A 14,931-nucleotide genomic window follows, 5' to 3' on the forward strand; every position below is an offset into this window, starting at 1 on the left:
TTTATATCAGAATTTTTGCAAGTTGCAATCGCGCAAACTGGCATTTCGATAATAGTTTTAAATTCTTGTAAATTCACTGCAAAAACTGAGGAAAGTCATTATAGAAAATAACAAATGTCTTAGAATATCTCGCAAAAAGAAATGATCCAATATTAGTTAGAGCTAGTAAGGCCAAACGCTCCGTTCTTGAAGTAAAAGTGCGAGCTTTGCGCCAAAGTGACGTCACTAGAGTGACGTCGGAGAATCGGCGAGGCGAGAGATACTTCAAAGGAGTGAACCAGCCCTTCTATTCGCTTTAGCCCTGGTATGGAATTGTCAAAAATAAAAGGACGCCAAATGATTCTAAGTAAGATAAAAATTGAATATGAAAAAAATGGTAAAAAAAATGATTTTTCCGATATATTTTAAATTGCTCATTATTTTGTTTACTTATGTTGATTTTTGCCTTTTAAGTTTTTAAGAAATGTCTCAATTACTATATTGAAAGTTTGATTTGCTTTGTTTCATTTTATAAAAGAATAATGTGTCTATTTCAATGAATTAACCATTATTTCAACGACGATTATGTCTTCTTATTAAAGATATATCATTAAATATAAGCTATTAACATTCTTACTTATGATTAATATATAAAATCAATAGATAATCAAATCGAATGTAATTTAAATACTTTTGTATGAAATTATTACTTTTATATAATTCTTTTGCTTAAATACAATAAAATAAAATTAAATTCAGTAAAATGTATGTTCAATTGTTTCATTTTATATACCACCTTTATTCAATTGATGAAATTAAAATGTTTTTTTTTAAATATCAAGAATTATTCAATAAAATAAAATATGTACCAAACAATATTCTAACTCAAATAATACACCTCAATCATAGTGAATCTAAGAAAATTAAAAAGCTTAACTCTTATTTTTGTTCTACCGATGAGATGATGATAAGATAATACAATTAAAGATTTTTGTGTTTTGAAAAAAATGAGAAATTCTTCCACAAATATTAATGCTGTTTTATTGAATTTATTGGTTTTAAATTTTAATTGACAAGCACATTTTTATTTAATTTAGTATTTTAAAAATTAATCAACAATTTTCAGTCAGAAACTTTAAAAATTAATCAGCAATTTTAGATTTTGTTACTTACATCTAAAATTTCAATTAAAGCTTCATTTTTAAATCAATTAATTGTCCTAAAAGATTTAGCAATTGCTTATTATAAAAGACCAAATAATAATTGGTATTTAAAATATTAGATTAAAATATTTAAAATATTAGAAAAAAATTTTTTTTCGAGCACTGTAAGATGTTTTAAATTATAAATTTAAATTATTTAAATCACAAATCATATCTCCTTTTGCACATCATGAAAAAAACCAAATGCAAAAAATTTCTAAGAGTTCAGAAATTTTTTTTGTACCAAATAATAAAAGACGAAACGAGAAAGTTTTAGCTTATAGATAAAATATTATTCTCAGTAAATAGCATAAAATAAATATATAACTGCAGACATATAAAAAGAGTTTTAAGAATAAATAGTAAATATTTAAGTTATCTTCATAAGTATGAAAATATTAATCAGTAAAAAGTGGTGCTTAAGAGTTGAAACTCCGTATTTCAACATAGAGAGTTGCGGTCACAAGAAAGTTGCAATTACCAAAATAGTGGCTTGTCGCTTCTAAAGCTACGTATCCAGGCCTTTAATTTTACCAATGTTTGAAGCATAACTGTATACCTTATATACATATATTTAAATTACCCTGAAGAATAAAATTTTTGGTTGTATTTATACAAGTACCTGATCTTATCTAAGTCGGGTGTGAGAATTTCAAAACTAAATTTAGTTTTGTATAGAGTTCATTTTTTTCTTCAAAATAGTATAATATATTACGAAGTCGATGTTATGAATTAAAGAATCCTTACCTTTGACATTTCTCGATTTTGAACACCTTTTCTAGTGAAGGGTAAGATATATTTCAAGATCATTCTGAAACAAAAAAAATCAAGTATAATTAAAAAGCATATAACCAGGCAAAGATTATAGACATTTTGATGCATTTAAATTATTTCCTCGAAATATTGCATATTCTCGCTTATCAAGATGGAAATGAAACTGCCAAGAAAGATATTCCATACCAACTTGTTTTTGGGAAGAATCCTGAAAATATCCTGACTATCAAGATCTTTTAACGGTTACAACATATTCTCTATAATATATTCTCCATAATTTTATAAATTTATATATTCTCTCTAACATATTATTCAAATAAGACTGCTACTTACCTGAGAAAATGTAAATAGTTTTGAATAATTAATAGTTAAGAATATAATTGTTCCCTTTGAAAATCATCTATAGATGAAATGACTGGTCAACCAGTTTTTTTAATTTTATTTTTTAGTTTCAGTCTGGCACGCATACAATATTAACAACATAATCTGATTACTTCAAAATAATTATTAATGACAAGAAAGTACTGCTCATTTTTGTTAATTTAAAATTTTTTTTAATAGAAACAAGGAATTTTTGTCCCCACTCACTCCGCTTACCACTTATAATTTATTTCGGTTTTCTTAAAAGCTGATATTTTTAGAAAAGAACAAAGATAATTTTGTAAAGAAAATGTACAGTTATTATAGCCTGTGTTAACTAAATTTTTGTTAGCATGTTAAACGCAACGAAATGAAAAGTTTTCTAGAATTACAATTTAGTAATACATTAGAAGAATTAGAAAGTACAAGAATTTATTTGCAGAAAATGTGAATAATGAAAGTCATATACTTAGAGAAAAATCCTGGTCGTATTGTTATTTCTGACAGAGCATCATTGAAAGTCTGAGATTTCTTTTCTAATGACTCTTTCGAAACGAATCCAGTCAGAGCCTACAAAGTAATAATTCATGCAAGGTTAGATTAGTAGCATGTTCTTACATATTTACTTTCAAAATCTTGAAGAGAGATTAAATTTCAAACAAACTATGAACTCTCAGTAAAAACTTTCGTGTTTTCTCTTAAGTTACTTGAAGTGCTAATTGTAAGTTTTATTTTATTTTATTTCAGATTTTTCCTTACACGATATTCGTTTTATCGTAATGTCCTATATGTACGTAAATAGACATTTTTTACCTTGAATCTTAGGAAAGAAATAAAATAAAATTAATAATAATAAATGCAAGGAGTGCAGCTGGACCTAACTCATTTTAATCGATGACAACGTGAGGCTAAATGGAGCTATTTTGGTCGATAATTTTCTAAAAACCCAAGACATTTACTGGGTGGATATTGGCCAGTGAGTTCTCCAGACCTCTACCCGATTAGGCATGTCTGGAAAGCTATGGAGATGGTGATTTCAACCCGTAACCCTCCTCTGACATCCATCCGAAGAAAAAAAATGTTCTTTACAGTTCCGATAAAATGAAGAAAATAATAATAATTGTTCCGTGTCCTGATTGCAATAATTTCATTCTATATATTACACCTGAAAGAAAATTAGTAGCAATTTTTTTGAGTAAGATAATTCTCGAAACTGTGAAGATTTTTGTGTCTTTGGATCTTTTACTTGATTAATAATTACACTGGTCAACAGTGATTTTGATGCCAAGGTTTTTTGAGGTGATTTCATGTGAATTTGATGCTCTGAATTCAAATACAGTATTAGTTTTTGCGTAGCAGCTCGAGTTTTTAAGATATAATAACATTTTAGTGAACTATACGTTACACTATTTCAAATGAAATCCATGAATTAAATAAACTAACTAAACACGGAATTTTTATTCTATTATACAAATATTATTATGTACAAAGAAAGAGAAAAGTCATCAATTAAGCAAATTACTCACTGAACACTTCGGAAACTTCTCTCCCGTGACATTCTTGAATGTATTTCGGCACGATCCCATTTTAAAGAATAGCAGTAATCTGCCATCATATGAGCATCCCATCTCCCTTGGTAGCGATCCTCCATAATATTAATATCCTGGTGAAATCTTTCACCTTGTTCCTCACTAGTGTCTCCTAAATTATTAGGTGGTTGTGTGTTGTATGTATAGTGCACCTTAAAGCTTATATTACACCCAAGGGATCTGAAGCTATTAAGCATTTCGTTTACTAGTTCAACATAGTTTTCAGTTTCACGTTTGCCCAGAAAATTTCTGATAACTGCAGGAATTCGGGTTTCGGGTTTTTTCTCTTTCGGGTTTTTTTCTCTTCCTCATTCATCGAATTTGCAAAGGCAGGGTCTTTAATCAGTTGCCTTATTTGTGGATCATCAAATACTCCTGCTTTAATTTTTTCCGTACTCAACTGAAGCATTTTCTTCCCTATATATGTAAAGCATGATCCATTCTTATCAAGAGCTTTTACCAACTGCTTCGTAAGACCCAGCTTGATATGCAGTGAACGAAAAATGATTTTCGCTCGTGCAACTATATGTGATTATTAATATTATGTATATTAATGATATTCTTTTCCTTTATGTCCATGTTTTCTATCTTAGGCCATTTTTTTCCTAACCCAGTGATGTGTTTTGTCTCTGCTATCCCAGAGGAAGCAAATGATGTAGCCACTTTGATGTCCAAAGAGAAAGTTTAGCATTTTTAAGTCTGCACAAATCACCCATTGATGTTCATTATACTTTATGTTCTTCAAAACCAAAACTTTGGTATCGTATTCTTCGTTCATTTTCGTTGAGTGAGCAATTGGTATTGAATCATATTTGTTCCCATTATGTAGAATATTCAAACTTCACTTAGAACTATCAGTAAATAGGCGCAATCATTCGGAAAATATTCTGGAAGACCCATTTTTCTAAGGAGACCTCTAACATCGTAAAAAAGTAATTTTCTTCTTGAGATAAATAGGGTAGCACATCTTTCTCTCTTGTACGATAAAATGTAATTTTGGTTTCTGGTTCAAGTAAATTTGTATTCTTTAACCTAGAAGCCAGTTCTTCAGAAACTTCTTTCGACAAGTTCATATCTCTGATGAGGTCATTTAGCTCATCTTGGTTGAAACTTGATATCTTCTATCTTGATATCTTGCTATCTTGGTTGAATAAATGATATCTTCTCATAATCACCTTCAGTGGTATCAGAAGACTGATCAGAGGGACAATACTCGTCCTCACAGACCTCTGGTAGCTGGTAAAACGTTGGAATTGCCACAACTTCTTAGTGAGAAATCGGGCACCTTGCAGAGACTAAATCGGGATAAGTCCACTTGTTACGGTTCCTTCGATTGATTCCATTAATATTTAGTTAGTTATATTTGACGTAGTGTTAGTCTTCTTTTTATGACAATTGGGTTAAAGTAATAGCATTTATTTATAAAATAATAATATTATTAGTTCATAAATATTATTTTATTTAAATTATTATAAAAATAGGACTGACAATCCTTGTATAAATTTTACGTCATTCATACTTGAAAGTATTGAACAGAAAATAACATTGATAGATAATCGAAATTGTCTCAAAATGTAAAGCTGATAGAGAAAAACTGATTTCATATTTAGATTCAGCAACTCAAATATAGCTAAAATCCGTTCTAAAATCCCAGGCACCAAGAAAAAAGTTTCTTTTGTTGACCAGTGTAATTAATAGTACCTGATAATATCATTAATTTTCTTACCTGGAGGGAATTCACTAACTGTTCAGGTGTTTCTCTCCATGGAATCGAATATAAATCAAACTATAAAAAAAATATATATATAATTCTTTCGATTTATGTTGTCAAGTCTTTATATTCATTTTAACATAAAAACAAGACCAAAATTAGAAGCATTACCAGAATAATATTTACAAAAACAGACTTTAACAACGCAATTTTATTCTGTGATAAATAATTCTCTTGTACGATTTCAACATTCTTGGCCTTACATAGCCTAGCAACAAAATAATGGCCCTCATTGGACCAATATTCATGAATGCTGACTCAGTAAAAGGCTCATAAGGCCATTATTTTTCCGGTATTGGCCATATATAGAATTGTCGAATTTACCCGATATTTTACAGCCACTTTACTAACAATATCGGGTCTATATAGAATTGTCAGATTCACTTGATATTTTATATTCATTATTCAACCAATATGTACCCTATATTGGCCAAATGTTGGCCAATTTAGGGTCAATATTAAAAATTCTAAACATCTCAACATTTCTCTCTTAGTGTTTGTCCTTATAGGGCTCATATTGAGTCAATTTAGAGCCCAAATGAGGTGGAGGCAATGTAAAATTGTGAAATAATAATTCAAACACTTTTACACCAGCTCTAGGAGAACGAATCACGAGGCATAACGGTTTACTCAATTTGGAAGATTATGCTCGAAGCTTTTAGAAATGATGTCCTTTTTATAAATGAGAAACTTGCATAGACCAAAATGATAGTAAGATATTAAAAGCTTCCTTCCACCTTAATATCTTTATAATTCTAAGAGCTTTGCTATATAAATCACGAAAAAAATAGCCCAATCTTTTCTGGAACTATGAACGCTTTTAAAATACTGAATAAAATTTTATAACTGCTTTTTTAATAGCCGCAGTGTACTGTGAAGCAGTTTAAATTTTTTCCTCGATAAGACCTTACATATTATTTCTTTTACTACATTTGGTTTTCATTTTATGTCACAAAAAAGCGCCCTAAAGTAATATAAAATAGGATTTAATTTTTATTATTTTTAATTTTCAGAATCAGTCTCTAAAGGTGAAACAGAACTGTTTTGTAATCATATGTAACTTATAGGCGATATTCTCTTGCCTAGCCTTTTAATGATTAAAATATTAACCAAAACTGTAAAATGCATGTATATGTGCTCCAACTTCATGTCCAAAAAATAAATATTTATATTATAAATATTTTATGGTAGACATAGGTATTTTGTTTCTGCATCATAAATCCTACTAATGAAGAACTTGAGCTGAGGTGGATCAGAGGATAGAGCACTTGCCTCTCAATAAGGTGAACCGGGTTTGAATCCCAGCGACAAATGGTCGGTACGAGTTCTGCACCCGGCTCACACCCACAACAGTGCTGACTTAAGATATCCTCATTGGTAGATGGACTTTGGGTTAAGTGTCCCCATGCCGTCAGTCTAAACAGTAGGAAGACTTTGATTTTCCTCTCCATGTAGCGCAAAGGCGGAACTTTAATTCCATCAAAAAGTCCTCTATGAAGGCTAACTTTCTCCCAATACTTGATAAAAGTATTCTCTTGTCTTCTGGATTGGTTTCAAGATTACCGAGTTGAACATAGGTAGACGTGTCCCACAGTGGTCTGGGATGAAATCTGTTCTGGGAACGCTACTGAACTACTCGCTCATATTTATAGATTTATTGTTTTCTTTTTGATGTTCACTTGTCTTTTAATGTGCCATTGGAAATATTAAAAAAAAAAATGCAAAAAAAAACATTGGTAGACATAAATTTAAAAATTGGGTCTGCTGTTCAGTGAAGGTTATTAAATAAAAATAATGAAACACTTGTGCTACCACTTTTTCATTTTTGAAAAGATGAACCGTCCTTTTGAAAAGACGCTAGGCACAAATGGGTTAAACTACAAATATTTAAACATTACCTCTTGCACTGATCTATGGCCATGTCTTTCCATAAAATTTCTGAATTCCTGTCCTGCCTTACCCTGAGAAGTTTGTAACCATTTCAATGCTTCCTATAAGGGAATAATATTTACCTTAAATATTAAAGATCCATTCCATTTTAGTACACAAACTAAATTATCTTTTCTCTTAACATTAAATGTAATGTGTATTTGATTGAAACTGATATTGCATAAGAAATTACATTTAGTACGAAATTTTTATAAGAGGATGTTTCGAAGTACGTATGAGCAACATAAAAAGCATAACACCCTGAATAACTTTTGATCTAATGATCGGATCTTCGCGTTTAGAATTCAATTTTAATAGCTCAAGGGGGTGATCTCAAACATGATAATAAATAAATGTAGACGATATTTTAAATTACGAAATTTGACACAACTTAACATAACTTTTTTTGAACGAATTCGGATTTCTGACTCCCGAAGCATAGTGGATAGACGAAAACAGGGAAATATGTTTCCCATAGTTTTGCCAATAAGAGAGCGATACAAAAATAAATTTTAGTTGTTATTGTTGAGGGGGTGCGATGTATGACCAGGAATTCGACTTCAGCCACACCATACGTCACACCCGTTTCTAGGACGGACACATTCATACATCCATTCATTCATCCACAGATTGTAATTTTGACCTGAATCAGAGAACGATCGATCTCCAATCCAGTACCTCCAGAGGTATTGATTTGTTATGGGAACATGGAGGACTTTTGCGACTCGACAGATTTAACGTGCATCAGTCACTTTACTACACGGGGAGTTTTCGGCTGGCGGGATTCGAACCCACGAACATAGGCCCAGCGCCCTACCAACCAGGCTATCCCTGTCAAATTTTAGTTAATTTGACTTTAATTTACTTTAATGGAGTTAATGTTACTTTTTGCGTATTTCGTCATATCTCGAGAACTTCCAAACCGAATTGAGAAATTTTTGCACATAATTACGAAATTCGTTTATCCATAGATAATTCCACGCAAAAAAATAAATTTTTGTAAATATATACTATTCTTTTTAATTTTATTTAATAAAATTCGTAAAATTTTTGACTTAAAGGAGTTAATTTTTAACATCATTTTAAAGTAAACAATTTAATGACAAAATACAAAACTTGAGGGAAATCGGTCGAATAGTTCCTGAAAAGTCAAATTTTAAAATAGTCGTATATTTAAAATTAGAATTGATTCCACTATTTTCCTCAAATTGTGCATTTTCCCATACGAAACTACATGCTTAAAAATGATGTAAAAAATCGGCTACCTTACAATATAAAAACCTTACAATTCAATTCAAATTTTTTTCGAATAGTATTAAAAATAATAATTGAAAATAAAAAAAATATTTACTAAAATTTATCTTTGCTTGGAATTTATCCTTGAATAGATAATTAAGAGCAAAAAAGTTTCAATTCACTTAAAAAGTTCTCGAGATGCGACAAAATACGCAAAAAGTAAAATTAGCATTAAGAGGTTCACATTTTGGATCGGTCTCTTGACCAAACTGTGGGATCGATATTTCCCAGATTCGGGCTGCCCCCTATATTTTGGGGGTCAGAAATCCGAATTAATTGAGAAAAACGCATGTTTATTCAGAGAAATTACGTTTTTGTTACTGATTCCGTAACTTAAAATACTGTCTACTATAACTAATTAGTATATTTGAGGACACCCCCTTGAACCATGAAAATTGAGTTCTAGAACGCAAAAATCCAATCATTAGATCAAAAGTTATTCAGAGTTGTCCGTTTTTTTTTTATTGGCGTACTGCGCAAAATAAAAAAAACAGACCACCCACAATAACATTTGATTTAATGATCGGACTTTTAAGTTCTAGGACTTAATCTCATAAGTTTGAGAGGGTAACTGCAAATAAGCTAATTTATTAGTGCAGACGATATTTTAAGTTACGAAATCAGACACCAAAACGTACTTTCTCTTAATAAACATACCTTTTTTTTCGACTGATTCGTATTTCTGACCCCCAAAAATATGGGGGGTAGCTGTAATCTGGAAAATATGGTATCCAAAGGTTGGTCAGAAGAACAGTTCGAAGTTTGGTCCCTTTGATGTTAATTTCTTGCATATTTCGCCATATATCAAGAATGTCGCCATATCTTTAGATACAATTATAAAATTCGCTTATACAAAGATAATTTTATGCAAAGTATTAGTTTTAGTAAATAGTTATTGTTTTTTATTATTTTGTTTTATAATATTCGAAAAAATTTAATTATAAGGTATAAAATTTTTTCCACCATTTTAAAGGATGTAATTTTACATGTAAAAAAATGAGCGAAATCGGACGAATATTTAAGAAGTCATATATTTAAAATTCGATTTCTTAGGAACAATTCGATCTAGAAACTATTCGAAAGACCTAGAACGTGAAGATCCCATCATTAGATCTAAATTTATTTTTTATTAGGTGCAGTATACATTGAAAGAACAAATACCGGTCTAAATCAGAAATGATGTAAATTACATAAAAATTGACATTTTTAATACATATATTTTACCTTTTTTGACATATTTTTAAACTCTTCGGGGTCAATTTCCTGTGCTATGAGATAAGCAATTCTCTGCAAAGAAAAAACACAATCAAAATAATAAAATAATGAGAATAATTAATATGTTATTTAGAGAGTATATATTTATTTACTAACAAATCTTTTGCAGAGTACATATTTGCTTAGCATAAAAAAGGGGTAGTACGTACTTGTTTACTACCACTTTAACTTAAAAATGTGCTTATGAAAAAAATACGAAGTTACATTTTACCAAATATAAATAATTATATTATAGTTCACATAAAACTATATTTCTTCCGCAAAACAAATCCTAATAATGAAACACTTGTGATACCACTTTTTCTTTTTTGAAAAAAGGAACTGTGTTTTAAAAGAACGTTGGCTGAAAAGCATTAAATACGGATTAAGTAATAAAATAAATATCAAAAAAGTCAAGCTATTATAAAAAATTATCTTTTAGTTCACAACAACCGTCAGGTAACCCAATATGCATATACTTATCATGTTATCTGTTCGCTCTTTAATTCATCAGTACCACTGGCATACCTGCCAACTTGTACTGCAATTGAAACGTTTTTTATAAATTGGTAGTAAAGCAACAATCAAGTTTGGAACAATTTTCTAAAAGCAGAAGTATTAAGACATCTATAAACATAATTAGCAAATAAATAGATTTTATCTGCATATTTTTTTTAATTATTGATTCGTCGTGGTAGTTTAAATTTTTCGAATCGAAGCGTCGATGATCATGTTCTTAGGTTAGAATGAAATTTTTCCAAAATTCTATCTATTTATATAAGTTAACTACCACAGGGTAAAAAGTTTCATAAGATAGAATCTGCAAATACTACGCTTTCAATAAAAAACTTTATAAAAGTGGTAGAGAAATTAAGATTAAAGCACGTTTTATTTCGCTCAATTTTACCAGCACATTTACAGAATCACCATGAGATAAAAGGGTGGAAGTGGCATTTTCATATAAGTTTAAGTGTTGTGCTGATACTTATGTCACTTGTCAATACCAGCAAGCCTGCTTGAAATAAATCGAATTTTTAAGACAGAGGGTGCGTTTCTTGTTTTTTCAGTGGCGTCATCTATGACCAACAATACGAAATTAAAATCCGCCATAAAAAAGGTACGTTTATTACGATTTTGAGTCTAATTTCGGAATTTAAAATATAGCCTTCCCTTATTAATTAGCATATTTCATATGTACTTAATACTTTTTATTTACGTCACACTAGAGCTGCACAATGGACTATTGGAAACGGTCTGAGAAAAATACCTGAGGATGACCCAGAGACAAAACACACACACGTCACAGACGTCACACACACATTTTAAGCAGCGTTTTTTGTACTCTGGAAAAGAGAAAAATCCTGATAGTAAAACCATTTCCCCCTTGCTTGTTTTCAAAGAGATTAAAATATTCTTGACTACCAAAGTCTGAATAGCAATTGTTTTCACAATCAGGAATTAATAATAAATAGCTGCCAACCTACTGGTAACAGCATTAGCTATTTGGCGTATAAAATCTTGAAATTGGAGGTTAAAAAAAATATTAAACTACCACGATGAATGACTAATTTTATAAAAATATATAAATGAGATCTGATTGGGAGATAATTATGCTTATAGATGTCTTAAAAGTTTTGATTTTAGAAAATTCTTCCAAACTTAATTATTGTTTTACTACCACTTTGTAAAATCTTTTTCAACGACTGTACAAGTTTGCAGGTATGTAAATGCTTATTGTAACTGATAATATGTCTTGGTAGTCTATTATTCCTACCTGCAACGAGATAGACATGAAATTGTTTTAAGAACAGCTTTTTATCTTTTCCAGGTTGCAAACGTTTTTCGTTTAATCTTGGAAACTTTAAGTGGTTAAATCCAGTTTTAACCGTTAAAAGAACCTCGGTAGCGAAAGGTTAATACTGGGGTTGTGCAAACATATGGAAACACTTCAATATTAACTTTAGGTGAAAAAAAATTTTTATGGAGCAAATATTTTGGAAGTTTTTACATGGCAAAACAGTTCACATAATTTAAAAGATCCTGCTTGAATCTTTTAGAAATTGTGTCATTTTTATCTATGCAGAATGTACATCGACCTAAATGAGAATAGGAAGTTAAAAGTTTCTTTTCAGCAAAATTTTGAAATCATTATATAGGAATGAAATGTATTTTCGCGCGGATAAGAATGCTACTATTTCTAAAAGCTATAGGTATGATCGTTAAAATTGTGCCAGCAGTTGTGCCATGCAAAATTGTATAAAACATTTGCTGGAGTTACATAGAGTCAGTATAGAAGTGTTTCCAATGTTTTTTTATAACCACTTTTCATTTCCATATGATTCATTAGAGTTTTGCGAACTTCAAGTGGTAAAAAATATTTTTAATCAACACAGTTAGCAATAGGGAATATGATATTATACAATCGATATATGAACATGATTCTCTTAACCCTTTCGCGCCGACTTTCACAAATACGTGCCAGAATGAAATCGTATCAATCAGGGTATGAAGATAAAACTGGTAATCAAAGTATACGCCGACTTTCACAAAGTATTTGCGAGCGGGGTTTATAATTGCTTGATTTATTTAATTCGCCATTACTTTGATCGAAATAAAACTATTTAGTCCTACTTTGAATTAACATTGATTATATATATGATTAAACTAACAATAATTAAAGTAAAAGCAAAGTAAGTCTGTCAAATTAGCAACGACTACATTTAAGTTACCGTTTTTTATTTAATTACAACTTGATTCTGATTTTGTACGAATGCTTTTCTGAGTCACCCGATAAATTCACACTAACATACAATTTACTTAACTGGTTAACGCCCAGCGTCATATATTTAGGACAGTTCCTTTTTTCAAAGACATTCATTGTGATGGGAAACTTTTTTTTCAGTATTTTCATTTATGTGAGTGAATTAAAAGATTCTCAGATACCATGGTGATTTAGTTATTTCTGATTAGATCTAGAATTATAAAGAGCAAGTACTTTTTGATCTATCAAAGACTTTTTGAATGCTCTAACAGTAGTAAAACCAATTAATTTCGATAATATATTTTACCACTTTTTCTATAAAACCACTTTTTGTATCATTTCAATATATAAATTCGGGACAAAACGAGTTAAAGTAAAGAAACACAAAGAATAAAAACATCTTCATACTTGCGTGGCAGATGGAATGTCAGCACTCTCAACTTCGCTATTTGTTTTCAAAAGTTTTGCAAAATCTTTATATACAATGTCATCGAATTCTGAAAGCAATGAAAGTTTTATCATGAAAGAATGACGAAATTCGGTAACTTTATAATTATACCGTACCAATGTCTCATAAGCAGTCTATAGTTTCATTTGCTGTACCACCTGTACACAGCGATAAGATATACAGGGTGTCTCAGTTAAGCGTTTCAGAATTCCTAAGAGGGGTAGGGTGCATCCTGACGACACGAAATCATACAGCAATGCGGGGTCGGAAATGCTTTCCTGAAGCGGTGATGTACACAGAAGCACCATAAAGAAAAGAGACCGTAAGTGAAAAATCGTTTTAATAAAACATTGAAAAAATGATATGGTACATGGGATAAAGTAATTGTTCGAAGTTCCCGCCGCCGGCTACAATGTACACCTCACATCTCCGGCAGTTACTGCGATTCTTGCAACCAGCTCCTCAGCGTTGTCAACAGGGGTGTCATAAACCAGTGTTTTCATATGGTGATATCCAGAAATAAAAATCAAAACATGATAGGTCGGGTGACCGAGGAGGCCATATAACGATTTTTCACTTACGGGTCTCTTTTCTTTATGGTGCTTCTGTGTACATCACAGCTTCAGGAAAGCATTTCCGACCCCGCATTGCTATATGATATCGAGTCGTCAGGATGCACCCTACCCCTCTTAGGAGATCTGAAACGCTTAACTGAGACACCCTGTATATATATTTCAATTATTTGAGATTCTTATAAATTAATTTTTTCCAGCGCTAGTGAACTGAGACGGGAATTTTAAATACAAGCAGAGCTTTTTTATACTTTACACCAGAATTTAAATGCGTAGCTATTTGTCCACCTGGTGTTTTATAAATATGTTTAAATTATTTTTATGAAACGGTATAAAAAGTAATTCCTTAAATTATATTTGATCAAACTCTTAATTCATTGCCTGTACTACCATTAGCTATAGCCATGTAAACATTTGCTAACTTATGTATACATATAGCATATCGGTTATAATTATTCCCTGCTGTTTAGTATTTGGTTTTATTTGTTAAACATTAGCCATTTTAAAAAAAGTTTAAAATGCATGTTAAAGTGACCTTTGTTTGGTCTTTCATTTCAATGAAATCACACTATCTCCTCACATATCACCAAAGTATCTCCTTATATGGGTTATTTTAATGACTAAACGGGTTAATGGGTAACTTTTATCCAATAATTTCACTTACTATCGAATACTATTATGAGCTGCTGGACAATTTCTAAGGTTGGCCGCAAATGCTGCATAGCGCATGAGAAATTAAGCGTGGTAATGCCAAATGAAATAAAAGAATGAGAGAATGTTAGAATATAAGAAGAAGATAATTTATTGGGCTCTGAAACCTAGAAGGTTTAAAAAGTCTTCAAAGAACAAAATAGTCATTTTGTACTGAAAACGTGAAAGGAAGAAAAAATGCAAATATCATTTGCAGACATCATGGAGTTAGGTGTCTATAGGGTATGGTCACTATGGAGGCTGATACTAGTTTTAAAATGTGCTTTGCAAAAGAGTATTCAGCAG

The 14,931-nt window shown here is 30.7% G+C and overlaps 1 protein-coding gene across 1 annotated transcript in view; it reads right to left on the reverse strand.

Moving 5' to 3' along the window:
• LOC107451670 (rifampicin phosphotransferase) overlaps positions 1-14,931 on the reverse strand; it is a gene marked incomplete in the record, with an annotated part of 78,821 nt that overhangs the window by 16,094 nt on the left and 47,796 nt on the right. Inside the window, 5 exon segments of the mRNA XM_071180556.1 lie at positions 2,785-2,885; positions 5,631-5,690; positions 7,574-7,666; positions 10,125-10,187; positions 13,324-13,412. Coding sequence (XP_071036657.1) covers positions 2,785-2,885; positions 5,631-5,690; positions 7,574-7,666; positions 10,125-10,187; positions 13,324-13,412 — 406 coding nt within the window.

This window comes from Parasteatoda tepidariorum, chromosome 5, assembly GCF_043381705.1.
Source record: "Parasteatoda tepidariorum isolate YZ-2023 chromosome 5, CAS_Ptep_4.0, whole genome shotgun sequence".
Taxonomy (NCBI): Eukaryota; Metazoa; Arthropoda; class Arachnida; order Araneae; family Theridiidae; genus Parasteatoda; species Parasteatoda tepidariorum.